This window comes from Ciconia boyciana, chromosome 3, assembly GCF_034638445.1.
Source record: "Ciconia boyciana chromosome 3, ASM3463844v1, whole genome shotgun sequence".
NCBI classification, from domain to species: domain Eukaryota; kingdom Metazoa; phylum Chordata; class Aves; order Ciconiiformes; family Ciconiidae; genus Ciconia; species Ciconia boyciana.
This window is the reverse complement of record NC_132936.1, coordinates 84139708-84167362: the sequence shown is the minus strand read 5'-3', so window position 1 is coordinate 84167362 and position 27655 is coordinate 84139708. Positions and strand designations below refer to the sequence as shown.

Sequence of the window (27655 nt, the reverse complement as noted above, 5' to 3'; positions counted from 1 at the left end):
GAAGGGAAAAGAATGAGGTTTCTCACATCCCAAGTCAGCGCCCAAACTGTTGGCCTACTGAATGCAATCCTTCTCCTCTGGCATCTTTCTCAACCTACCTCTTCATCTCCTTTGCTTTTCTTAGGAGCACTCCAGTATAAAAACCACTCTTGCACAGCACAGCAGAATCTTGCTTTGTCTCTTAGATCATCCCCAGCAAATTACCTTTTCCTGTACATATCATTACTAAGTAACAAACAACTAAAAGAGAAACAAAGTTCCTTCCCAAAGTTTGGCATACCCACCCTGGTGAATAGCTGCAATTTGTCACACGTATTTAAATGATCCATCAGTGCTACAGTCAGACCAGTAGTACAATGAAACAGTTTTTTGCTGGAGTCAGAGGTGACTACTAGTGAGATTGACTGGAGTTTAAACCATCACAAAATTTGTACGTTTTCATACAAGAGGCAACAGAGAATCTTATGACAGGTGTCTAGACATACATCTGGTAAGAATTATGAAATGTATTTATTTGGTGCGTATTAATGAGCTAATACAGGCATCCTCAGGGACACAGACCCCATATTCTGATGCCAGCAAAATAAAACATGCATTTTACATTAAATTCAAGTAAGGGACAAAAATTCTGCTTTCCCTAAAGCCTCTGTGAACTATCCTCTTTCTAATCAAGCTAAATTCACGTTCTTCCATAAGGTATGAAAGACCCAAGTAGCCTCTTCCACCTGAGGGCTCTGTTTTAAGAGCCTACAAATCTTACAATGGAGCATTACAAAGACATCATGATGCTTTCATGGTATTCCCTAATCTTCCATGGATTTGTTAAGATCTGTACTGCACACTAAATATGCACTGGGTGTGGGGTCTGTTCCCCTGAGGGGGAAGAAAAGTGAGAAAGACCACTTCTTGAAAGAAGAACGTGGAGAAAATGATGGAGACTAACAGGTTTCTCTCTCCCTGGTCTCTTCATATGGACTGCACCTTCTTTTGCAGTACATCCACTGACTCCAGCACAATCTCCCAGTCGGTTATCTTTCCTAAATAAAGGCGTAGTTTAGTTTCTCTTGCAAATCATCAGTAGCAATGCTTATGAGAATCAGACCTAACAGAGAACACCCTTGCAAATCAAATGATATATACATTAATATTAACTCCTCATACTGCTGTCCAGTAAGACTCATATAAGCTATTTAACTTGAATGCAAAACTTTCCCTGAAAGCCATATTGTTTCTTTACTAGTCCTTCAACCAAGCAGTTTCAAAGTAACAGCCACTGTCAGCAGTTAGCTACAGCTACTGCATAGATGCTCCTTACTCTCTTCAGAATACAGCAAGCAGAAACCTGAATTCAGTACATCATGGATTTTGGGCGTCATTCCTTGCAACGTAGCATAATACATCCATCCTCAGCGCCAACATTGAAACCAGTACAGGCTAAATTATGGAGAAGATGCACTAACCACCTTGCAGACAACCACATCATGGGCTTCAGAAGCGGTTGAATACTAACAGCCCTCTCCTTCCTTCTCTTACTGTCTTGACTCCTGTGGCTCCGATGAGAGTCCAGCCTGATCTTAACCAAAAAATGAAAAATGTGCATTACCATCATAGAAGACGCAACTTCTTCTCACCCTTCCTCTGCAAATCCCTAGGTCAGGACAAGGCTATCCTAGCTTCCTTGTAATGTGTATCTTGCCAACTCTGTTACAACAGAGAAGGATCCACAGAAGCTCTTTCTCAGCATCCCTCTGGTATCCAAATGTTAAATGAAACCCACAGTCATATTTGCAATGGAGGCAAAAACACTCAAAGCTGGATGGTCAGAATAAGACTTATGGTCCTTTTGCACAAAATGCCATGGAATATCCTTACGCTGATAAGACCCTTTCCAAAAACAAATGTGAAAATACAGGCCCTAAGTTCCTAAATTGGCATCTCCTTTCCTTCCCTATCTGTTTTCCTTCAACAAACAGAAGCCACTTTACTCTTCGTATCTTGCAACACAACCAATATCAATTTCTTCCTTTACTCCATTCTGCTTACAATTCATGTAGTGCAGTATTCCCACATTGCACCAATATGGGATAAGATCTTAAAGCCTAACAGCATGCCAAGAACAGCGAAAACACACTACCTGGGAGAGCAAGCATGAATAATTACTTCATTTTTATTCTTAGAAATAAAACACATTCTTACAGATGGCCCCACAATAAAGCCAACCAGAAACAACTGCTTCAGCAAGATCATTCATGACATCTAGCACAGAGACAAGCAATGACCATAGATGTGCATGAGGTCATAATTACAGTTTCCAAGACAGATGCTATTTAAATGCATACAATTGTATATTCTTAGTGTTTATGCTGTCAATGATTAATGACCAAATTTCTTCCTCTTGCACACTGCTCGTATGGCATTCTGCATGACTGCTTAAGTTGCATAGGGAGGAATAAAGTTGTTAGAAGAGAAACCTGCTGCCACTCACTGCTATAATCTGCTGAAGCCTTACCCCCAGTCCATTTCACTGCCCTTTGTTTGCCTGTCCTTCAGGCAGCTTGTGACAGTCCTGTGACAGTCCATGTGTGCAGCAATATAAATTGCTTTCAAGTAACGATTTCCCTTACTGTGTTTATTCTGCAAACTCCTCCATTTGAGAATTTTTACAAATTCTTAACTGGCTTTATAATTTTCTTCAAGGATTTTCTCTAGTGAGTAAGAAGGCAAAGAATATAATACGGATGGGAGGGAACAAGAAATGGAGTTGGGGATGCTAAAATTAAACACTTTCCCTACATGCTTTATATAGAAAACTAAAAGGCTGTGAAATAAGCCTTGTCCTCTGTACAAGGGGTAGGTGTGCATTTATTTACATGATTAATGACAAATTCAGTCAGCAGAACATAAGGAACATCCCAGTGCTCCCTGCAATTTCACTTATGCACAGAAGCAACCCTCAGTTGGTACCATCAGTACCAGCGTTCTCATTTCTGCATTTGTCCTTACTGTACTCGGCAAAGAGAAGGTGTTTCAGGTGTGCAGTTTGTAATAATACAGCATTTTTTGACTGTTCAAACACTTACAAACAGCTGTTTGAGATGACCAGGCAGGTTATGCTGCTTGCTTGTCTTGCATTTTAATGACCATTTCAAAAGACTTGAAAGATTTCTTGCACAGGTACCAAATTAATTGGGGGGAAAAAAATGCACCTCACCAGAAACCTGTGCGCTCTGGAAAGAATTTGAGCAAGTGTTGGACATACTGTATTGGTCTGGATTTATACTTGTCTACTTGTACAAGTTCTTATTTATATTAAATAGGAAACAAGTAAAGCTGAAGGCCACTGCATAAGACAAGAAACAGATGGATTTCGTTAAAAGGGGCCCAACCCAAAGGGCTATTGGACACAGAAGGAAGTACCACCATTTGATGCCCAGTCTATTACATCAATGATGACTAGATGAACTTCAGTTTCTGAAATTCACAGAAATAATGATAACATATGCATTTCAGACCCCAGTGTTTTCTAAGCGTATGCCATTTAAGTGGAGTTTTCCAAAAGGTTTTCAATCTGGACAATGGTACCTTCTGTTTTCAACTCTCCTTGTAGGGCCTCTATGATCAAATCAGCTAAACATGCAGGGCCAGGTTATGCCTTGCTCTTAAGCAGATGTGCAATGGGAAAGAGATATGTCTGCCTGAACTGTACTACCAAATCCAAACATCCTGTAGCTATGTCTTAGCAGGCTAAAGTGTTACCAACTCAGTCCCATCGCCACTGTCCTGATTGTGAAGATATTTGGATTGATTCATCTCTGAAATCAATATTGCCAGATTTAAAAATAAAAAACTGCAGGGACTGTGGATTAGATTTTTGTCTGATCAAAAAATGAGAAGTTACATACATTACATTGTATAAGAACAAATAGAAAAGCAGGACCTTTTTTAATATCCTTTCTTTGAAAGTGTGGGTTATTATTTTACAGAAAAAATAATTTGAATACAAAAATAGCTCTTGGACAAAATAATTTACATTTTATAGTGCCAGAAAGTGTAATTGATTAGGAATAGAAACAGGCATCATAAGGTCAATTTGGCACCTTTAAACTTAAGTGCTTTATGGTTTTACTGAAAGAAAAAAAAAAAAGAAAAAAAAAGAAGTGCTGAAGTACTATCACAATTCCATGCTTTTCTTACCAATAGTATTACTACACCTTGATTAATGCTTAGACATTTGTTCACTGAAAGCATTTAATTGTCACAAGCATGTCACTTTCTCTCTTCTTACAAACTCTAACTCTAGTTATTAAGATGAGGGAGAGGTGTTACAGGGACACTCATAACCCTATTTTACTTTTTTAAAAAAAACAACCTCCTTACAACAAGCAGACAACCTGATCTGTATATTCAGTGACAACTATTTTTAGGACAAGCATTGCCTGTTTGAAATCAGTCAGGAAGCACCAAAATAAGATCAAATAAGTAAATTATTAAATGACATTATTGATATCAGCTGATTATATTTCCCATAACAGAAAGAGTGCTCACTTGGGAGAGAGGAGAAGGAAAAAAAAAAAAAAGCAAAGCATTGCGTCTTTTATAGTAGTATCAATGTACTGCCAAGACTCAAAGCCCTCTGGTTGGACTAATTTTAGGGTGATTTTTTTAAAGCTTTTCTTATTCGAGAAGCCTTTGTTATTTATTTCAGTGAGCCACATTCAAATCACCACAGCCCAGCTTCCCAGCACAAATGCCTGCACTCATCCTTTACAAGAAGCAAGAAGGCTGTCCACTACAATCCTATGTGAAACACGACTGTTGTAAAAATAAGCGCTTATAAAAACTATGGCCCAAGGAATGCTTCCTCAAGCTTTTCAAAATACCAGTGAGAATTGCTATTGGGAAGCAAGTAAGCATTATCTTTTAGTCTTTTACATGCAAATATTAAGCCGAAATTGATGGTAAAATACAAAGTTGAAATTTAACTTCATTATTATACCCAGGTTAGCAGTTCCCCCCCTCCCCAGTTCAGGCCGAAAGAAATGCAGAGGAGACCCGGAGCTTAAGGAGAGACCCCTACAAGCATTTAAAAGTTCAAAGAAAGAGATGGGCACCTGGCCGGATTTTCAAAAGCACCAAAATTTTCAAGGTGGGAGGGAGTTGGCCATCTGGCTCTTAATGCTAAACAGGGTGGGTTTAGGATATGGGCGATGCACCTTACCTAAAATACTCCTCTCACACGAGAGAGTTCGGCAAGTAACGATTACTCCGGGGCCCCACCGCCGCCGCCCCCTCACGCCCAGGGCCGCGGGGCTGGTCCGGCCGCCGGCCCCGCACCACCCCGCGGCCCTGGGCGTGAGGGGGGCGGCAGGCCCCGGCCCCCCGCCCACAGGCTCGGCTGCTCCCACGCCGCGGGGGAAAGCGGCCCCACACCAACCCCTCCACCGCCGCGGCGGCCCTGAGGGGGTCCGGGCCTCCCCGGAAGGCCTCCGGCGGCGGGTGGGCCGCCGTTCCCTTACCCGTGGTGGAGAGGACGGTGCTGGCGAAGAAGAGAGCGGAGGTGAAGTCCCAGTTCCAGTTGCCCGAGGCGTTGCTGAGCACCGAGACGCCGTAGTTGCTGGCCTCCAGCACCCGCATCAGGAACTGCTCCAGCTGCTGCTCCGAGAGGCAGGCGTGCTCCTCCAGGAAGCGCTGCTTCAGCTTGCCCAGCTCCTGCCGCAGCAGGTCCTCGTAGGGCAGCTCCACCGAGGAGAAGACCACGGCGCCGAACACCAGGTAGAGCAGGTAACCCAGCACCAGCAGGGCGAAGCACCAAGCGGAGCGGTGCTGCTCCACCAGCCGCACGCAGGAGCTGCCCGCCAGCGACTGCAGCATCTTCCCGAGCCGGGGCCGGCTGCGCCCCGGGCCGGGCCGCCGAGGGGGAGCGGGGGCTGAGGGGGGGAGCGCGGCCGGTGCGGCCGCCGCCTGCCCTCTCCGTGGCCGCTGACTTTGAAGGCGCGGAGCGGCGGTGATGTGGCGCTCACGTGGCCGCGCCGTGCAGGTACCGCGGCTGAGGGACGGCCTGCTGCCGCCAACCGCCCGCCCGGCCCGGCCCGGCCCGGCCCGGCCCCGGCGCCTCACGCCGATTCAGACGGCCTTTTCTCTTTCCCTTTCTCTTTCCCGTCGCCGGGTAACGCGTGGCAGCGCCAGGGGCCACAGCTACCGCTCGGTGAGGCCGAGCCAGAGCCCCCCTCTGTGCGGCGGGGCGGCGTGCGGCCGGGCGCCTCGCGGAGATTTCTTCCCCTTTCCACACAAAAGTGTCTGGAGATTTCCTCGCCTCGCTGCCCCACCCCCAGCGAGAAACCTCCAAACCAGCAATTCCTTCCACTGGGTTTTTTTTTTGTTTCGTATTTCAAAAGGCGCTGGGCGAAGCAGAAGAGGGTGACGCCAGAGACGGAGTGGTGTGAAGCAGGAGGCTGAATTTCGGTTCCGGGATGCGATGTGTTGAAGGAGGAACCCTGATGGCAGGCGTTAATGTCCTCCCTCAGGTCCACTGGGACGTAATTTCAAAATGGGGCCAGTGGGGGTGCCGTTTGAACCAGGTAGCCTCCAGAAGCCCCATCCAAGCTAAATGAGCCTTTACTTCTTGTGCTGCACTCCTGGAGAGACTAACTTTTTAATGCACCTGGCTAGTGCTCAGAGCGGTGTCCACGATGAATACAAATAGACTGTCCAGCCAGCCCTCCGTGTGGTCCGAACCAGTGATCTTCTCAAGTTTTACTTCACATGCTTCTTTCTCCATCCATCTCAAACTCTGGCCAGCGATCATACAGTTAACCTGCAAAGAAGTTCCCCCACACGTGAAAAGGAGCAGTGAAAATTGTAGCTTCCCAAAGTGTCCCTTAAGGTGACTAAAGGCAGCTTCTGGTAAAGGAGAGAGAGGAGATTTCCTGGTCGCATCCTGCAGGGCTCTGCCGCTTCCCTTTCACGTCTCAGCTGATGGCAACTTGTACAGTCACAGAAACAAAGTAGTAGCTTGTAATTTAGAAACTTACTGGGGCTGAGCCAGTGAGTTCGGACAGAGTATATCAAATCTGGCAATGTATCTTAAGCCATGAGGTACCCCTCTAAGCTGTAAGGACTAAAATGGGAAAAAAATACAAAAATGAAAGGCATGAAACAATTTTTCCCGCTAGAAACTTAAAACGATGTGTCAACATTTCCTTTTATACAAAAGCTACCCTGGGCTGTGGGACGTATCTGGCCTGGCAGATTGGAATCCTGGCCCATTCCCCACTGCCAGCTACAGCTGAGTTGTTCCAGGGGCTTAACCCCCCTCTCTTGCTGGATGATCAAAATGTAAATGTGTTCATGCATGCAAAAAGCAGCTGCTTGAATGCATGGTCAAATAGCACACTTGGGGGATGTGATAGGTACATATCCGACGGGCCCAGCAAGCAGACTCTTGATGCTGTGCCAGGAGTGCACATGTGTTCTGGCCTACAAATGTGCATCTGTCATGTGCGTGCATGTGCACCTTTTGCATGCACATTCAATCATACAACTGGGGAGCAGTCACTGTGGGTACTGGGGTGTTTTGGTAGGAAGATAAACTTTTCCCCCATGGCTGAACTCCTGAACTGTTGCAAAGTAAATGGTTCCAAAGTGCCTTCTTCATATGTATAAATTGTAGCACCGGACAGAGGTGCAGCATAATTAAATTAGGGGAGGGGTTTGAAATGAGCAACTGAAGAAAATCTATGCTGTATATCTAGAAGCTAATTGACAGAAGGACAGACAAAGGCAGAGGTGTCACGTCCCTACACCACCACTTCAGCATCTTTCATCAGCATCAGTGTACCTTTAAAATGTATTTTTTTTCTGTAAACCAGTGATGTATAGGAAAAAGGTGATCTAAATCAATAGCAATGACAATTAATAATGGATACTGTCTGAAAGAATGTAATGCAGACAAGCTTTTGAAGGGAGTATTCAAAAAAATGTTTTATTGCATCGCACTAAGACAACGTGCATTTAAACATCGTTACAGAAAAAGGTCAAGGAACCTCATTGACCAATTTGGTATGCTTGGCTAACTCCATCCAATTACTTAATCACTTGTCACCTGAAATTCCAAATGACTGAGTATCTCCATCTATAACAGAAAAGTCATTTAAAACAACATGTGTGACACACTGGGCTCCATTTTGATCAAGTGTACTCGGTTTGCCAGATACAATAGGTTTCATAATACTATCTAATTTATGGCAACATCTGGTAGGTACAGTTGCATTCGTGATAGGGAATGGGCATGTCTTTGCTATGAAACATTATTTTCCCAACCTTCAAGCCAAATATTTGTTTAAATGTTAGAAAATATTTGCCTAAGAACACACCTCTCTTTAGTGGTGATGGGAAACTGTGGCTGGGTAGCTGAACAGTTTTATTTACTGGCTTCCTTCAGTTTTCCATTTTTATGAATCACTCATTCTCCATTTTTAGAAGTCTCTCACACTTGGAGGCTTGCCAGCCTAGGGGGAAAAGGAGAACTCTCTGCTGAACAGAACCTGTACTGCTCTTATAACTTGATTTTTTCCCCCACAGGTTTTTGGAGGCATGGGCTGGGGGGAGCAATGGCAGAGCAGCACAGCTGTGTCACTGAAGCATTCACATTCTTGCTTCCAAAGCAAATGTCTGGACAGTCTGAGTTTTAGCCACCATTGTTTATGTTCATGTTTTAACTCAAAGCCTTTAACATACCTGATAATTTAATTACAGATTTCATTGGGATAGATGTGCAGAAAGGTGTCATAATGTTCAGTTTTCTGACTTCAAGTGATCATATTTACCATGATAATATTATATGTGAATGCAATTATGTCATTCCAGTTTCATTCCAGAGTATGCTATGTCCATTTTCACATTGTTTTGCTAGTCAAGGATCAAGCTAGTCACAGATTCAGTGTACTGAATTCGGTGTTATGTACTGTATAACAGAAAGTCACAACATGCTTCAGCAAGGAGTGACTGAAATTCTTGAGCAGGCTGTTTACAGAACCGTCTTTTTCCAGCAGAACTTTCATTCTACTGTGATCATCCTTCTTAATAAAACATGAATCCAGTTAATAAAGCATACCACATCATCACATCACTCATCCACTAGCTACGTTCAGTGATGACTGGGCTCCTTACTGCCGGAGAAGTCCAGCTGCTAGCAGGGAGAAGAAACCCACTATTGGTAAATACTGGTGCTCTCTGTCGCACCAAACTCCCCTCTGAGGTATAGAAAGTGCAAGTACAAGCTGCCTGTCTAGAAGGCTAGAAGAGAAGACAGACACTCTAATTCACCCACAGAACTGAGACAGAAATAATGTTTGTGTCCTGGGGTGCTAGGAAACCATAGAGAAAGTTAGTAGTCTCTCTGACTCTGCTGCCTGGGGAAATATGACAGCTCCCCTATCACATCACAGTGTTAGCAGCCTCCTTAGTGTTGGCCCGAGGCAGAGAAAATCCTCTCTTGTACATAAGAAATATAAGGCCCTCTCAGAGCTGTGTGAATCACGTTTTCTGTTAGGAGAGGTGAAATTGAAACAAAGAGGTTTTGTGTTAATGGCAGCCTATTTTTATCTGAGCTTTTTGGTTAACTAAAAAAATCTTTTATTACTGATACATTTCCAGTGAAATGCTGAAGTGCTCCAAACACTGGAAGACAAGGAGATGGTGGTAGGCTGGAGGGAGATGACAGCCTGGTGGCAGACAGTGACCAGAGAGGGGACCACTGTGCTCTAGTCTTTTGTCTAGTGAATGTAAATGATATTAGACAAAAATACTAGCTTCGGTGAAAAGCAAGAATAGTTCCCAAGAACGCTCCAGTGCCCAGAGACTGGCCTATGCTGAACAGCATATGGCAAAGAGGAGACTCAATGCTGGGCTCTGCTGCTCTGATGGCTGAGCTCTAGACCCCAAGGGGGATGAGTCTGGGGAAAGGGAAACACCCAACTTTGGCACTGTTACTAATATCAAGACTATAAAATATTTTCATCACCAAAAAGAAATAACTGAAAGTGACTCAAATACACAGAGTTTCAAGTTGACTGAAAGGTTTTTTTTTTCAAAAGAGCTAGTCTCATGGCAAAATCACGAACAAAATCCTCCATTTTGACATCAGTCCTAGAAGAAAATGTCCTTCCTCTCAAAAAAGTATAAATAATTACCCTGAAGAACCTCAAGTCCTGAGAAGCAGGGTAAATAAAATCAGTTACTAGGCAATACTTGTCCTGCCAAACCTGTCCTGCTCTGGCATACCTATAGCATAAGCTCACAGTACAGTGAACAGAGGAGGTGGTGGTGGTGGGGAAGAGTGGAATGAACCAGGACAATGTGGGAGCCAGTAAACAGTTACGTGTGGAGAACATGAAATAGTATCAAAGCTGTGTCACCCTGACAGCTGAATATTTAATAGCAATAGGGAACCGATTGGTCCTTCAGGGTTTTTCTTCAAATTTGGCATGAGCATAAATTCAGTGGTTATAGCAAGTCTAAAGTCTGACCGATCTGTCCTAAATTATGCGTACATGAAGAAAGATAGCCATAAATGTAAGATTCTCTGAATTCACTTGCATTAAGGATTCTGCCACATTTAACTGTTCCCATGAATATTTTTTTTAATGAAACTGAGAAGAAGTAGAATCTTTCATAATTTGCTCTATCTGTTAAATGAAGGCTGGAACATAATACATTTCCTGTTGTAGAAGAAAATATATCTGAACAGCTGTTTCTGAACACACAATTTGTGGTCTTTTGCAAAAGTTAATATAAGGTCATCTAGTGGCTCTGAAAGTCATGCTCCTGCGGGCAGGCAGGATGTGGAATTAGAAGAATCACATCCTCAGAGGCACCAACACAAACACAGTTAAGTTGAGAAGCAGTCAGAAGTGGGTTGCCATGTGTTCTGTTTCGGATGGGTAAGGTGTTCTGTTTTGGCTAAAGAGAATCATGTAGATTTGGGTCAAATAACATGAGTCTTATAAAAATTGAAACAACACAGCTTGACTTTATAGGAAAAAGTAATTTTTGAAGAGCAGATTCATTCCCATCTTAATGTGGCAGGAGGATGGAGATGCGATAGGAGAGTACAGACATATTTAGGTCTTTAAAATTTATCACCAGGCAAGCTGGTGACAGTAGAAATATTGCCATGGAAGAAAAAGAGTCAGCGAAGTCTTTGTCTGTGCCATTTCCAATATCCTGCCTGGCTGCATTCTACTTGAGAGAGAGGGGAGAAGGTTTGAAATTTAGTGGCTTCCTTAAAAAAAAAAATTTTATGCTGTTAACTTAATGGTACAACACTGTCCACAAAGGTTAAGACCACTGATCTGTGACAGCAAAAGAATGAATGTGCCTGGCTTGGGGGCTATATTTAGGGAAGGTTTACGTCATGGAGTACTAGTATTTAGCATCAAGAAAGTTTATATGCATGGTCAGGCACAATTTCTTTCTTGAATGAGTCATGCCTTGTTCAGCGTAAATGTAATTTTCCTTAGAGTTGCAATAAGTATTCATATTTAGCCAATGATCTCATTGTCCAAATGGAATAACTGATAGATAACGGTTTTCATAAGATAAGCATTTTATGTCATGGAAAAAGTAATTTCATATATACTTGCCAGCAGGTTTACCCAATGGCATTATCCAAAAAGGAACTCGGTCACTCTAAGAGGTATAGGTCCAATGGGGATGAGGGCTGCATATATGTACATAAATACCTGCATTCATATAGATACATACATGTTTGTGTATAATTATATATATATCATGTGCTTCCTCAAACCTTTCACTGTTATATTCTAAGTTGAGCCGTATCTTGGTAGAAAGGTAATTACCCGTGATTTGTAGGATTGTGTTAACGCTGAAGGAATGTAATAGCTCAGAGAATTCAGGATGTCAACATGACCTTATTAGAGCATTACATTAAATAAAATTCAGTGTTTTAAATAAAGTGACCTTGCCCTCCTAAGTCCTGTGGCACTCAGCCAGCAGAATCAGTCTTTTTAACCTCTTGTTCAAGATGCTGAAAAGAGGAAAACCAGTTAAGATACTTAATACTTTGTACTGAAAATAAGGGTCCACAAAATACTTTCTTTCTCTTCCTTCTACTCTGTAGAATTTTTAGTATGTCTTCCCTGTTCTTGGCAGCCTGGTGTTAAAGATGGGTATGGAGGGAAATAAAAGAATGCAGTAGCTGAGGTGGACTTGAACAGCTGTGGGTGTCCAAGCCTCCCTCCTGATCTCATCCTCTCCAGGACCAATCTTGGTTTTGTCTCAGAGACGTTGTGCTGTCTCTTGGGCATCCAGGAAATGATGGTGCCAGCAAAGCCCACCAGCTTTCTCTGGGTCACTTTCAAAACACACAGCCCCAGAAAGGGTTACGCGCTAAATGGCCTGCCTGTAATCACTTTTTTCAGTAGTGAGGCCGTAATTCCATTATTTCTGGTTTTGGTTAATTGAGGCCGAGTCCCAGTCTCTTAGTTTAGTGCTGCCATTGGCAAGTATTGGTAGGTCCTCCTGCCTGTTTTAATTCAGTCTGCATTGCCTTAGAGTTTGTGTACTCGTATAATCAATTTTATGCAACAGGCTGAGTTGGACTTGTGTTACAGCGGGGTGTGTAGAAGTAAACATGGACCCAGCAGTGGTGACATTTTCACTGACAAGTAACACACCTTCTCGCCCATTCATGGAAAGGTCACAGTAACTTGCCAAAACTTGCTTTCAGCTTCAGCTCCATTTGACTCTGTTTTCCTGGGCTCCAGCGTGTGTACACAGCACAGCACTGCTCTCCAAGGCCTCCCTGACCTGGGCAGTTAGGGCAGACCCAACAGCGTGCGCACTTGGACTTCTTCACGCGCTTGAGTCGGCGTGCTGAAGCCTGGTCCTGACACTGGGTGCTCTTGGACTCCGCGTTGGGCAGTTGGGCTCAGGTGGCTGGAGGTGTTTTTGAAGGTGTTGTCGTTTGTAACAGTGAACTTCCGGATGCCTGCAACCATCCTGGCCCATATGAGACCTTGTGGTAACTACACATCGCCTCCAGGCCAAGTTACTTTGCTGAACCAGGCAAGTCTGGTGCTGGATGTGGCTGCTTGTGTGTGGATCATACACAAGGTAGGTTCTTAGGATGGCTTTCAGATGCTGCCTAGATGCAGCCCAAGAAGTAAGGGACCCTGGAAGGAGAAGGGTTGCAGCTCTGGGAAAGGATCTCTCTTTCCTGCTGCAGCCATAGCTGATAGCTAGGATGTACAGCAACTTGGCTTTTCAGGGCTCTAGACGCCTCGAGAATTTAAATTCTAAAGAGAGACCCATCTTGCAGATCGTTGCCAGTCTCTAATACATAAAACACACTCTAACCCCGATCCTCAGCTATACCTGAAAACAACCCTTGTGTCTGACCTTGGATATTTCCTGTGCTGGATGGATCCTACAACCTGAAGGAGCTTAATGTTTACCTGTAGGCTGGCACAAGCTCCAATACTTTCCTACAACTGTCCTAACGGGATGGAGAACCCAGGCAACCCTCTTCACTAGGCACACACTTCACAGCCAGCACATGGTGGGGGTGAGCGTTGAAGCAGGCACCCTTCCCTTGTCGTTCCTGCAGAGCAAATCCATCTCTTCCAGTGGTCAGTCCGGATAGCTCTGAGGTCTAATACCTCTGCACGGGGAGTGCAGCACAAAACAACACACCGTACCAGAAACCCTCAGCCACGGCATTTATTCCTTATCACTGAAGGCCCACATTACTACAATGAAGTAAGCAGGAGTTACTATTGACAGATGAGGAAATACAAGCAAAACCATCTAATCTGTGATACTCCCACCTAGCCATGCTACTGGGACACGTTCGTATTCCAGGCAACCCTTCTGCCTCAGCAGAGTTAAATTTTAATAAATGCAATTCATTGCCTCACTGAACCAACGTCTGGAACAGCCCATGGGTACTGTTGCCACATGCACCTGCTATGATGAATACCAAAGCCTACTTCAGTGACCTGAATCTTTTGAAAATTTAGTCCTTTATTTTTATCCACTTAGAGGGAACACAAGCTGCAGTGTCCTACTTTTCCTCAACTGTGTCATCTGACTCATCAATCAAAACTGAATTTGAGTCCTATTTTCACCCACTGACTCTCAATCAACCTAACAAACCTATCAGAAGTACAAAAGGACAATTTTGTCACTCAGCTCAAGATACCTTTGCAAATCTTGAGTCATGTGAGATATTTTAGGGTTTAAGAAAATTACAATTTCAGCAAGGCCTTTAAAAAAAGGCCTTACAATTTCAGCAAAAAATTACAATTTCAGCAAGGCTTTTAAATACTGGAAGTATTTAAAAGACGTTTGGATGAAGTGCTTAGGGACATGGTATAGTGGTGGTCTTGGTAGTGTTAGGTTTACGGTTGGACTCGATGATCTTAAAGGTCTTTTCCAACCTATACGATTCTATGATTCTGTGATTCTGTGAAGGCCAAATTCTACACTTTTCCCTGAAAAGATACACTTGGATAGAAAGAACATCACAGGACAAGATAAAAAGTTCTGTGAAGTAAGAAAACTTTAATATGAGGGGATTTAATGCTATTGGGTTGATTAATTTTTAATATAATACAATAGTATAATCATTTTATCCACTTCTGTCAGAGTGCACTGTACACTCTTGTAACATTTACCAGATGTTCATGAAGGCATGTTTGCTGAGAAAGAAATATAAAAACTGTCTGGCCTACAGTCTGTTAAAGAAATGGCTTAAAATGTAAGTCTATCCAGAAAAACCTCAGTTAAAAACCTGACAGGTTTTTTTCCCCTGTACTTTCAGAAATGCATAAAGTGATTAAAAAACACCACCACCACCCCCCACCCCACCCCCCCAAAATCTGTTTTTTCTTACTGTTACAGCAAAACAAATATTGGTGACCTGATCCTATTCTGTCTGGCTCATGAGACATATATGGGAAACAATTAAAACATATGCTAGAAGAAGATCATTCCTTCCTTCCTCTTGAAGTCTCTTTCTCAGAATCCAGCTTGCTATCCTTCAAACAAGTCTGTAACCTTGCCAGGAATAAAGAATAAAAGAGTGAAAAAAAACAGTTTCCAGGGAGAAAGAAAACATTTCTCACAGTGCCACTGTTTCTCTTCTGATCTCTCACACCTGATTTTAAGACAGAGCTACAAAATACTTTGAGAAGATGAGGTTGGGAACTAACGTTTGCAACCCTTTTGAGCATTGCCAACCATGTATTCTGGTTTTATGCTGCATTATGATTTTTACTGCCTCCCCCGCTTCTTTGTTTGAACTAATGGTACCTGTGCCCATTCTCACTCCTAGCTAAAGCCCTCTTCTCCTACACACCCCACAAAGTGAATTTAGGACTATATTTTCATAAACAGGAAAATGACATAAAATTAACACTGCATATTTTTCAAGCTGTCCTTTCATTAATTAAGTCCTAACATTATCTCCGTGCAAATAACTAAGGATTAAATCTTAAACCAGGCTGCAGAATTGACAATCTTCCTGACAGGCTTCATGCTTTAGATGGACCTCTGTTTTCTCTTCAAGTCAACGTCAGATCTCTCATCAACATTAAAAAAAAAATCAAAATATTAATAATTAATATTAAAGTTATAATTAATAGTAATTAGATATATTGCCACAATGAAAATTACTCTTATTACTAAGTAAAGAGAAGTATTTTTCTAGGCAGTGCACAGAGAAGGAAGGAGGAAGAAGAAGCCCTAATATTACTGGGTAATAGAATAACTTTTAATATTACTAGTCAATAGGGATAAATAAATTGTTTTAATGTTGTACTGATGTCTTCTGTTTGACTGCAGATAAATTCTTACTGTGTCTAGCTTGACTATAAAATAAAAGGCTTTCATATGCTGTGTGGCTACCACACCACATGAAATGTTTCTTTTTGAAAAACCTGTACCAGTAGAGCACAATTCACTTGTGACAGTGCAAACCAATGTTGGTGAGCAAAAGTGAATCTGCTGATGAAATTCAGTACATCCAAAAGCCATTATTGAATTGAAAGGGAAAGTATTGTTTCTAGAAGAAGTAGCTTGTGGGCTATATACTCTTCTTTAGTTAATTTGAGTTTTGATTACAACTAATGAAACATAAGGCACGGCATGTTCCAAGGAGCCAAGAGAGAAGAATCAGATTGTAATAAAAGAAAGTTTCAGCAAGCTTTTTGTACGAATGAAGCATGGTGATATATATCAAACATTAACTTCACTGATATTAAGCATTTAGGTTAGTGCTGAACAGCTCCCTCAGTCCCCAAAGGATTCTCAGTCCAGTCACACAAAGGAAACAAGCATGAGAAGATGAGAAGAATATACACCCAGCAGCTAAAGGCTGAATTTTCTCCTGGCAGAATACCAGTATTCTCCCTATGCAAGGCCTCCCCTATGCAAGTCTCCCTTATGCAAAACCAGTGAAAGAATCTTGTGGAGTTGCCTTAAACGTTTTAAGGCACCTAGGAGATAAGTACTCCTTGTCACCTAATAATAATGACAAGAATCACAGAACGGCTGAGGTTGGAAGGGATTACATCGATGATGAAAATGATGATGGTTATTCCTACTGCACAAAACCATAGCAATTAGGTCCAGGATTGCAAAGAACTTTCTCCTAGTATCTTACTGCATAATTATATCCTCATGCTATTATCAAATCTATTCAGCCACCAAATTTATCTAAGTTATTATATGGCATTATTGTGCCATAATTACTGAGCAGCTTAATGATTTTTAGCGGTAAAAAGAGAGAAAGTTTCAGTGCTTTTAATCTCCCAACAGCCTTTGAATGAGGAAGTTCTGTTTTTCTCATTTTATATCTGGAAAATGGAGTCATAGAAACAGCAGATCACTTTGAACCCCAGTCACCAAGAGATGCAAACAGGCATTTAATAACATAGTTGAGAGCACCAGCAAAGCCCTACTGAAATCATTAGGAAGTTGACATGGACATTTCATGGCGGTACTTTTTTTGCAATCTCATGAAGCACTTGCCTGCCTCCTAAACCTCTCATCCCCAGTGACAGGAGTCACCAGCTGGTATTTGGGGCCCTAGTCCTGCTCGGAGGAGAAAACAATGACGGAACCAGGCGTTTGCTGCTGGCGAATAAGTCTGTGTACAAAGCACAGACAAAATGTATTTTTCTACAGCATGTGGAAGGGATGGCCAATTTCCAAGCTGGCCTCTGCCAGCAAGTTTTGTCCCCTGGTGGGGTCTTACCCTGCTCCTTTTCTGGGCCACACTCTTTATCCCTTAGTACTTCCTTTTTCTGTTAGTACTAGGCTTTTCTGGATGTTTGTATGCATGCAGGCATGTCCAAAACTCACCCGTGTCCCAGCTGCTCTATTGCCAGTCACCATTGGCCCTTTCCAGGGGACACCTTCCCCTGCTAATGATGCAGCGTGGCGTCTGAGCCTCCAGTCTCCCACCATTATCCCCCACTAAGAAATGGCGGTTACTTTCAGTTTAAGTATCCACAGATGAAAAATCCTTTTGGTGTGCAGCTCTTACCTTCCAGCATAATGCTTCTGGGAGAGCTGGCCGTAGCAGTTTATTGTGGCTGTGCTCCAGGCGGTGGTGGAAATGTGTGACGTACACCAGGGACACCCCAGCTGCTAGCATGCTGCCTCCTTCCATACGGCAATATGTGGCCCATGTATGGCTATTTCCCCAGGCAAAGGGGACAACAGACCCGAAGGAATGTTACACAAAAGGACCTGTAACAGCATGGCACCTCAGGGACGCCAAGTGGTTTGTGGTTAGTTTCCTAAACACCAATTCAGGTTGAAGGTAGGCACTCCAAAATTTTTAGCCACGGGCTTCTGTCTGCTTAGACATTCCCATTCATATTGTGTGATAGATAGACATTATTTCAGGAGAACGAAATGTGCTATTACCACAGGATCATATAAACCCTGCCTGTCTTCTGGGAAGTTCCCATTGAAAGAAAAGCTGGATGTAACTATCCTAAAGCATTAAATATTTATGAAAAATATATATCACAGCATTTTACGTACAATTGTGCACTATACTTTTGTGACTTTGCTCCCAAGGTACTTCTTTAATATCTTAAGTTGTTGACAAATGGCATGATGCTTTGCAGCAGGAAAAGATCTCCCCTCCAGCCCCCCAAATGAACTCCCTAAGACATATTTCTTCTGCTTGATGTTAAAGCAGAAAACTGAATTTTCACCTCATCATTTTATATTGAAATGGTTTTGGTTATGAAAGTAGAATAATTAAGAAGACTATTTTAAATATAGCTTCACTGAACGGCAGAGGAAATTACATTGTCTGCTGAGTTTGAAAATCTGTCTATAATTAGATTTAAATGTCACTCCTTTCGGTGCATTTTAGCGTTTCTGCAGACAGTAGTCCTTATGAAATATACAGTTTCAGAGTATAGCCTTCCTGTTATGAAAATTACAGCCCCATGACATGCTTTCAGGAGAGTATGACTTTATAGTAGCTATAAAAGATAATCTAATTGTTGTTACAGTTGTTGACTATTTTCCTTTCATTCCAGTAGCATAATTTGTTATCATTTGCTTTCCTCTATGTATTGTTGTGTCCTGTAAGTTTGGAGGAAAATGATTCATCTGTAGCTAAGGATAGTACAGAATTTTGCTATAAATGTCTGTATTTCATATTTTACAAGTGATGCTTGTATATATGAAATGCTATTTACTCCATTTAAACAGTAGTGGAATTTCAGCAATTGTAATATTTTCTTTTGTTCTGTGGTCTTACTATGCAAATAAATAAAAAGGTTATTGAAATGAAAGATATGTATATGGCTGTGCTTTTGCAGAAAAGATGCTAACTGACCAGATGTCTTTGGTTTTTTTCATTATCTGTAATACCACAATAATGCTATCACTTATAAGGTTAGGTTTTTACTCGTCCACTTGTGATGGCCATTTCCAAATTGAGGCTTGTTTCTTTGAAAAAGAAACTGAAGAGTAAAAAGTGATTCCTAAAGAAACTGTTAACATCGTATTGATACTAACGTCGTATTGATACTTCATTGATACTTCATCACTACACCCAGAAGGCTTTAATGCCTTCCGCACGTAGGGTGTGAACAGGGTGGATAGCTGGGGAGAGGGGAGGGAGACGAGGGAGCTGTTGTGTCCCCTGGCCACCTTGGCTCTCTGCCATGTGTCCTGGTGATGTGCACTCCCATAGCAGCAGCCACAGTGCTGGGAAGCCTCTGTGATCCTTTCCCCCTCATTTTCCAGTCCACTTCTAACATCTGACCAGCTCAGATATGGCCCCCAAATCGGTCTCTGAGCGGTGACAGGGAGTAGACAGAGGGGGGAGTAGAGATGCACAAGGTCAGATCATTAGCCAGCATCGATCAGAGTAAACAAGACCAATGTAGATGGCTTATCCCACCAGCATTTTGGATGTGGGTGCCTCCATCCCTGAGAAGAGCAGAGCTGCACCCCCGCCTCCACCATGTACTGCCTCATTCTCAGGTGTTCGGCCGCGGCTGGATTTGTGCTTAAACCGATTGAAATATAATGCAGTGGAAATATTTTCCCTTCAGGACCTCTGATTTTCAGAAGAAATAGTTCCCCTTGTCAGCCAGGAATGAACTGTAAAAATCACACCTCAGCCCAAATGGATTTCGACTGTACCTGAAACTTTAACCTAATTAAACCGTTAACTTCAAACTCTGACATAAAAAGAAAAAAAGAACATTGTCATTTTTGACATTAGGTAGGTAAGGCAGCATCTCCCATTTTAGCACATTTTGTGCTATACAATGGTGAGTTCAGATATTTCAAATTGTCCTGGTTTCGGCCAGGTCCTTGACCAATGTAAATACCGCTTAGCGACAGCCAAAACATCAGCGTGTTATCAATATCATTCTCATACTAAAATCCAAAGCACCGCACTATACCAGCTACTAGGAAGAAAATTAACTCTATCCCAGCCGAAACCAGGACACAAATCTAATTAGGATATAAACAGTGGACTTTGACTACATTGCCATGTAAGTAGAGCCATTGTTTCCAGCGTGAGCAGCTCAGGTGACCCGGCCTGCCTGGCCCTCCTGGCTTCCAGACAATGTGGCTGGATGAAACAACACTATTTCTTTTATCAAGAACTCCTGGCTCCAAAGATCTGTCACTGCAAACAGCCATGGGAGCAAATCATATGTCAGCCTGAAAAATCAATATTGAAGAACAAATTGAACTATAATAGTGTGTCTGTCTGGTTATTTAAAAAACAGATGAACAAAGAAAATGCAAAGGACAGGAAGCAGCCAAGAGAGGTTTACAGAGATTACTCAAAGGTGGAAAAACTGAAAAGAAACTTCTCCTTCTGGAAACAGCCTGGCCAACACCCACTGAAACCAAAGAAGTGGTTCCATCCCTTTGAAAGTCTCATCTGTGTGTCTTCTCAGACACATCATTTGTGTCTTCTCAAACACAAATAGACGCTACCTAATTTTTTGCCTATATGCTCATGCTAAGGCCCATTAATATTGCCCAAATAATGTAAAGGGAAGGGTCTTGGACATGTAACAATCTAGCCTTCAGACCATAAACTTTCAAGGAAATGGAGCACAACAAATCTGTCAACAAACAGAGTGAGCTAAGATTGTCTCAAGAGGCCTTATTAAAGTTATGAGAGAATTACAGATACATTCAAAAGCTTCTACTGAAAATTACTATTTAAACCTCTGAACTGTTATGAATATCCTTTGGCAATACTCTTGAGATTTCCTGTAACAGTCTACAGAAAATGCAATTCTCCTTTAAACTCCACAGGGTGCTTCAAAAGCCTTCAAGAGTTATCATTTTCTAATAAATATTGTTGCATTCAACAGTTCTTTTAAAATGCTTTTTCAAAGAAAAAAGTAATGCAAAGGAAGAAAAAACACTTAGAATGCAAAGATTTCACTATAAAGAAAAAGTAGAAAGGAGGCAGCGGAAAAAAATTAGTGTTTATGTATCAGTAAGTGTGAATATTGTGAAACTCGAGGGTTGATAAAGAAAGTATTGACATTAATGAATCGCTAACAGTAATCTACAAATAATTACACATTAAAGGCTTCTAAAAGTGGCTTGGTGACGTTCTAAGAAATATCACTAAACCTGCCTGTCTCAATTACCTCCCAAAGCTGTGGAGGCCAAAAATTTTACTTACAAATACTGCTGTCATTAATGTGTCCCAGCAGCTCAGAAAGCAGAACTATTCTTTACAACCAGAACTAAAGCTCTTTGTATATCACCTGGATTTGCCATCTTGGACAACATCACAAGGACTGATTTGTGATTCCTGCTGATTTGCAAGTCCTGCTGAACAGCATGTATGTAGGTGTTAAGCTTGGGTGTAGAAGCAACGTAGTGATTTTTAGAGGGTTTTGTGCCTGAGCTGGTAAGACCTGCAAGTGCACTGTTAGGAGATGTTAAGGCCTTGTGTGAAACCAGCTCTACTCATATTTTTCTGCTCTGCAGCACCGATGCTGATGAGCCAAAGCGCTATAAACATCTGTTGCTTTATAGTCACTGAGCCTTATTCATGGTTCAGCACAGAGCTAAGCTTGGCTTCTGTTAAGAGGGCAGCTTGTCTATAATTATATATTCCTCATCCTTTCCCAGAGCATCCACTTTTTTTTTCCTTTTTTTTTTTTTTCCCTTTTTTTTTTTGCCTTTTATCTTTGGTAAGGAAAACTTAAGGGTTGTACTTCTGTAGTGATTATCAGTGAAGAACCTAGGGAGCTTGGTGGTAGCTTGAGTAAGTTCTTACAAAGCTTGATTGTATAAGGTATGACAAAATGCCTGCTGTCTACACAATCTGAGAAAAACTAGCTGTGACGAATGGATAAACCTCACTTATGTTTTGTATCCTGGCATTCTGCTACCTAGAAGAAAGTCTGTTTGGGCTTTGAAACTCTTTCTATCTGATCCTGTATGCATTTAAGGGAAAGAGAAAGAACTGATACTACAGTTATTTATATAACATTAGCCTGTGATTATTTCTTGCTTGGAGAAAAATGTCCCTTTATTCATGGGAATGCCTGTGAATATGAATGGCTCTAGGGGATAACAACAGCCACTGAAAACTTGCTATTTGGGACTTGTCTAATTCCTGACACTTTTGTTGGGTAAACACCTTCTGAGAGCTAGACTCACAGGCATAAACCTTGCTGAGTGCCATATCAGAGTGGGTAGGCTTTCTCTGGAAACTAACTTTGAGATGCTAATAATTTTTTGAAAGTTATTTATAAATTGTTCCTAGAATTATTCTGTGCAGCTGCTCCATTTCTCATCGTTGGGATTGTCCCCATCGGGCAGGGGGAACCTGTGGGCTCCAACTTGTTCCTCAGAGCCTGGCCAGGGGGTTCACCACGGGAAAGGCTCATCTGATACCAGCGCCCTGAATACTGTGCTTGAGTCAGCTCCTGGCTCAGTGGTTGTCAGAAGCTCCTGGCTGCCAGTGAAAAACTTAGGTAATGAATTTCTTCCTGAGTAGATTTTTCTGAAGAAGGTGAAATGAATGAAGTATATTAGCTTGTTTTACAAGAACTGAGCTAATTACCCTGCAGTCATATAGCTGGTTATGTTTTTCCAACGCATTGTGAAATCTGTTGAATCTGTAGCCAGAGCAATTATGACACCTCAGGTTCATTTGTGATTAAAAGCAGTGACTGTTCTTACAGCTCACATTTCATCAGAGAAACTCAGAGCATTTTATAAACACCAGCACCTCTCAGAACAGTTGGTGGAATATATAAATTACTAATAAGAAATATTCTTCTATTTGAACATTACACACTGGCTTTTCTTCTCAAAATGTTTTCCGAATATACAAATACCTAAAAGCTCCATTCTGTGTGGCACTATATACAGTATATGAGTAACCCAATAGGGTTTAGGGTAGGAAGTGAAACCGTAGTTGCCAGTAAAAATGACAGAAACCATTCTGAGATGCAAAAAGTAAATACTCAAGTTAGAATTTGGCTAGGATATGAAAGCTAAAATCTCTGCGCTCTTGGAAATTAAATAATGCCATGTTTAATGACCGCAGTGTCAGGGGCGTTCACTTACAACTGTTTAAACACAACAACTAACACAAATCTGGACTTTATGTTAACACAGGGTCAGAGAGATGAGTCATATACAGTGAAGCAATAGCGAATCACTGAACCCACCTGTAATAGGCGTCCTCTAGACTAGCTAGGCATTAATGAGGTATGACTGCTCTGCTTAAGGTGGTACAACTGCAACGCTCAGCAGGGACGGGAGAGGTTTCCTCTCTGCTCACAGGAGCGCGTACTGTGAGCAAGTACTCCCGTCACACAAAGGATGTGCAAACACATGTAGAGGAAGGGGAAGGTTTAAGTACGGACGGGCAGCCACATCGCTTCATCCGTTCTCAGGCCCTGTGCAGTAGATAAGGGTTTCGGGTATGGGCAGGCAGCTGATGCGGGTTTGTGGCACGCACGGGAGAGAAGGAGGCCATTCTGGCATCCTGCAAATGCGAGAAGTGCTAGGGCTGGGGCAGAGGAGGGCTGTTTGGTGCCTGCGTGAGGGCACGTGCCAGAGAAGCTGCTGATTAATGGCCGAGCGATTAAACCAAGGTACAAGGATTTTGGTAAATCACGCAACTAGCTGATAAGAGAGACAGGATATTTTACAGGCAGAGAACTGAGACAGCAATGAGATGACTAAATTGAACCCAAACGTGTGAGACAGCTAAGAAATTAACTAACATCTCCCTATTCCCTGCCCCGGTTCTTAAAGCAGACAGCTTTATGTGCTCCGCTCTGTCCCTACAGTCTCTGTGAGAGGCTGTCCCTGCCGACTAGCTTGCACTGCCTTGCATGCTAAAAAATACTGTGCATGATGAGAGGCTCGGAGCCAATAGGGCTGTAGCAGCCTTAATTAAAAATGCAATTAAAACCCCAGAATGAGTTACCGTTAGCCACAGGGGCTAGGAGAAACCAGAAGGTTGGTTTGGGTTTTTTTCCCCTAATATATTGGAGTGGGAATGGAGCTAGAGAGATAACAGGGCAATTAAAAATGAGAAATGGATGAAATTAATGATGACTCAAAATGGCTGGGAGAGGCTGATGTTTTTTTTTTTTACATCTGTCTATAGTGTATTAAATAAAGAAGTTTGAATAATCAGAAAGTCAGAATGATGCTGTAAAATTAATTGCTGATTAAGAACACAGAAAGAGTAATTGGGAAATGTAAAATATATGATGTAATGGCTCCAGTAATACATATTTCAAAGGAGCAAGAGGAGTTGTGGAGCCTGAATGGATTTGACAGGGTGCTGTAGGTTGTTTGCAACATCTGGCTTTATGTACCTAACGGCAGTGCTAAGTTACAAGACTCATCCCTCTGTAGTCATGGTGAGGGAGTCACCTCCAGAAGACAAGAGTACAGATGAAGATCCAGGAGTCTCTGAGGGGAGCCAACCCATTCACCTGGGCATCTGAACTAGTGCCTCCATGCAGGTGATGTGAAAGTCCCGCTTTGTTTCACACCACAACACTCCATGGACAGACCAGGGGAAATAAAGTGTTTTCCATCAGAGATGGATGTGATGAAACCTGCCGCTGCTGATGCTACTGCTCCGCTCAGGTTATTACAGTATTCATACCATTACCAGGACGTTAGAGCCTACTGATATTGAGTTCACGCTGGCTCTGTATTCCCTTAACTCCGTCAGCTTCCAAGGGAAAAAACAAAGGAAGCTCTGAGACAGAAATGAGGCATCTTCAAAGGGCAAAGCTGCCACTTCTGCTGCTTGTACCAGCACTAAGCTCAGAAGGGTAAACTTCAAAGGGAGTGAAGCCTCTTTTCTTCAGCAGCTGGATGAAGCAAACATAACACATATCAGCACAGATATGGTTTTCCTGACTCCAGAGCTAAGAAAACATCTTTCATGCATCTAAAGACTAGGAAATCAAAAGTGATTCCCTCTCGATTTCATCCTTGTGCCTTAATCCTTTAATCAGAAATGATCCCTGGCAAGAATCTGTTTTGTTAACAGGAACCAGCAGAGAACTGTAGAGTTGGCATACCTCAAAAAGCTCCTGAAATAGGATCAATCTGCTAAAATAGCCAGTGGGAGGACAAGACAATAAGATATCCTGAGACCAGTGGTTCATCCTTCCATTGCGTACCAGCCTTGCCTTCTTCCCTCACTGCTGAAGGTTTATGGATCCTTGATCATTTGCGTCCGCTGCCTGGGCTCTGGAAGCAGTGCGGAGAGACTACACAGGGTAGTCTGGAGGGAGCACTCCAGTCTTCACATAAGGAAAGCCCTGGTGTACTGGTGTGAAAAGAGAGAAAACAGCTCTGACAAGCAGACCATGTATGAAATATTAAAATGCTACCTACCCCGGCTACTGTGGGCTTGTATCCAGCATTCGTACACCCTGTGCTATTAATGGCTGGCACCAGGGAGTTTAAGAAAGCAAGGGAAAAACTATTTTGCATACAGTTCTTTCCTATAGACTGCTAATTAAAAACAAACATACCAAAAAACCAGCAGAAAGTACTTTCTTCACTGCCCTGCCCCTCCTAAGCAGCCCAGCTGGGACAGAGCTGGCTGTGTGCTGCCGTTCCCAGCAGCACGCTGTGCCCACCCTTCCAGCTCCACAGAAACATCCCAGAAAAGGGCAGAGGGGTGGGCAGCACACAGGCAGCACGTTCCCCTCACCTTTTTGAACTGGAGTAAGGGTAGAGATCTCAAGCTCCCAGTTCAGTCTGGAAACAGGCATCCAGCCTCATCACCTTCCTTCTAAGAGACCAGCAAAAGCCATCAGTGGGTAAGATGGGACAACAGAAGACCACAGACCACTGAGTGGGCAAATAATCTTTATTAACTTCTGCTTCCAGGGCCTGCTCTCACTGGCCTCCACCTTACCCACTAAATCAGCTGGAATCAGGCTAGGAACATCAAATCCCAGTGGCTTCCCCTAGTTGCTTCCTCTGAATGCATGCATGCAGAGGAAGGCAGGAGAAGCTTCAGTGGCAGTTTTAACAGCTTTAGCCTCTCCGGAAAAATCTGCGGCAGCCATCAGTGGCAGATTTTTTCCTTACCCTGTTTGCAGTCTTGAAGTCCCATGTACATCCCATTTGTTATTTTACAGGCAGCATTTTGCTCTTTAGTCAGAAGGGAAGACCTACTGCAGGCAAATGAAAGATAACTGAGCAAAATATTTCCATCTAATTCTGCCATGAACGCTGGCTGGTCATCCACACCTTTCTTGTTCAGAAACCCTGGGGATAAACTTGCATGAAACTATATAAATGCACACTGAGAAAGCAAGCAGTGCACCAGCTGGGAAAAGCAAGGACCACAGCAGAAAGACAAACTGGAATCTCTTGGTCAGTTTTGGTTTAATACCTTGTACTTCTTTAGATAGGTCCCATTAGCTCCTCTGACCTGGTCTTAGTGTGATTCCTGTGACTTTGCAGGCTTTCCCTCTTGTGTCAGCAGAAGATGCGGGAAAAGAGGCACAGTTTCTTCCTCCACAGGACGTGAAATGCATCACTCTGTGCCCTAACAAGGATGCTGTTCTCCGATGTGATCCCTCTCCCATGGTCTCCGGGATCAGACCCAATTTTTGTTGATCACCTGCAACAACCTCGGAAATTCAGAGAACTTTCCCACTCAACTTCCCCCATTTACTTGTCACTATTGAGAGAGAGTTTTATGAAAAACCACAAGTACCTAACATTCCTTGGTACGTTCTCCTGTGATTTTCTGACAGGAGCTGTTAGAGTGGATACACTCTTGCACTGTTACATAGAAGGGCAAGGACACCCCCAAGTCTTCTATTGTCTATAAGTAGAAATCATCAGCACTGAACTCATGCATGAGTTCATCCTGCCTTCAGGTGTAGGTGGCATTGAAGCACATGAAAATAGAATTCCACATAAAATTCATGCTACTAATCCATGCCTTATTTCAATCCCAGTTAATAAACCCTTAGTGCATATTACAATCCTTAGTTGTTTTACCAGTGATGCCTATTATAAAGGAATCAGATACACTGGTATACTCAAGTTCCTTTACCCTAATCCAGTGACACAAAATAAATGAGAAAATGTTAAGAAGAGCTTCTGATGGCTCTGCATTGCCTGATTATCACAAAATCATGGCTGCAATGCGCTAAAAAATCCACTCCATAATCGGTATAATTAAAACCTTATGTACATCTTCCTGTTTCCCCCACAGAGTGCTCATTTGTTAAATTGCCAGAGAAGGTCGCTGCATCAGCTTTGCATCTCGTCCTGATTTCGTGGTGTAACAAGGCTCACACGATCACTCTCTGCGCTTGTTTGCAGGTAGGTGTATCAGCCCTTGTCTAATAACTATTGTACTAAACAGCTAATTTAAATCAAATCTTTGGAGGTCTCAGAAGTATTCTGGTCCTATAAGATTTACGACAACAGAAAACTATGAGGAGGGAGAATTTTCTGTACATGCTTTTTCAGAAAGAATTGTAAGCACCATCCACTTTATTAAATGTAAAGGAACCCACACACGAGCCCAATTAAGCTTCATTGGTTCTTCAGTTTACCAAACTATTCTTAGGTAACATGATCATCCCGC

The 27655-nt window shown here is 42.5% G+C and overlaps 1 protein-coding gene and 1 long non-coding RNA gene across 2 annotated transcripts in view; one reads left to right on the top strand and one right to left on the bottom strand.

Annotated features, from left to right (window-relative positions):
• The window catches only part of KCNK1 (potassium two pore domain channel subfamily K member 1), a 46116-nt gene extending 39596 nt beyond the window's left edge, over nt 1-6520 (bottom strand). The window contains exon 1 of the mRNA XM_072856367.1: nt 5517-6520. Within this exon, the coding sequence (XP_072712468.1) occupies nt 5517-5871 (355 nt within the window). The 5' untranslated portion in view covers nt 5872-6520. The remainder of the gene's footprint in view (nt 1-5516) is intronic.
• On the top strand, nt 5644-7182 carry LOC140649339 (uncharacterized). Its single transcript, XR_012041583.1, has 2 exons — nt 5644-5781; nt 6396-7182. It is a non-coding gene; the product is annotated as an uncharacterized lncRNA (long non-coding RNA).
• Nucleotides 7183-27655: the final 20473 nt, after the last annotated feature.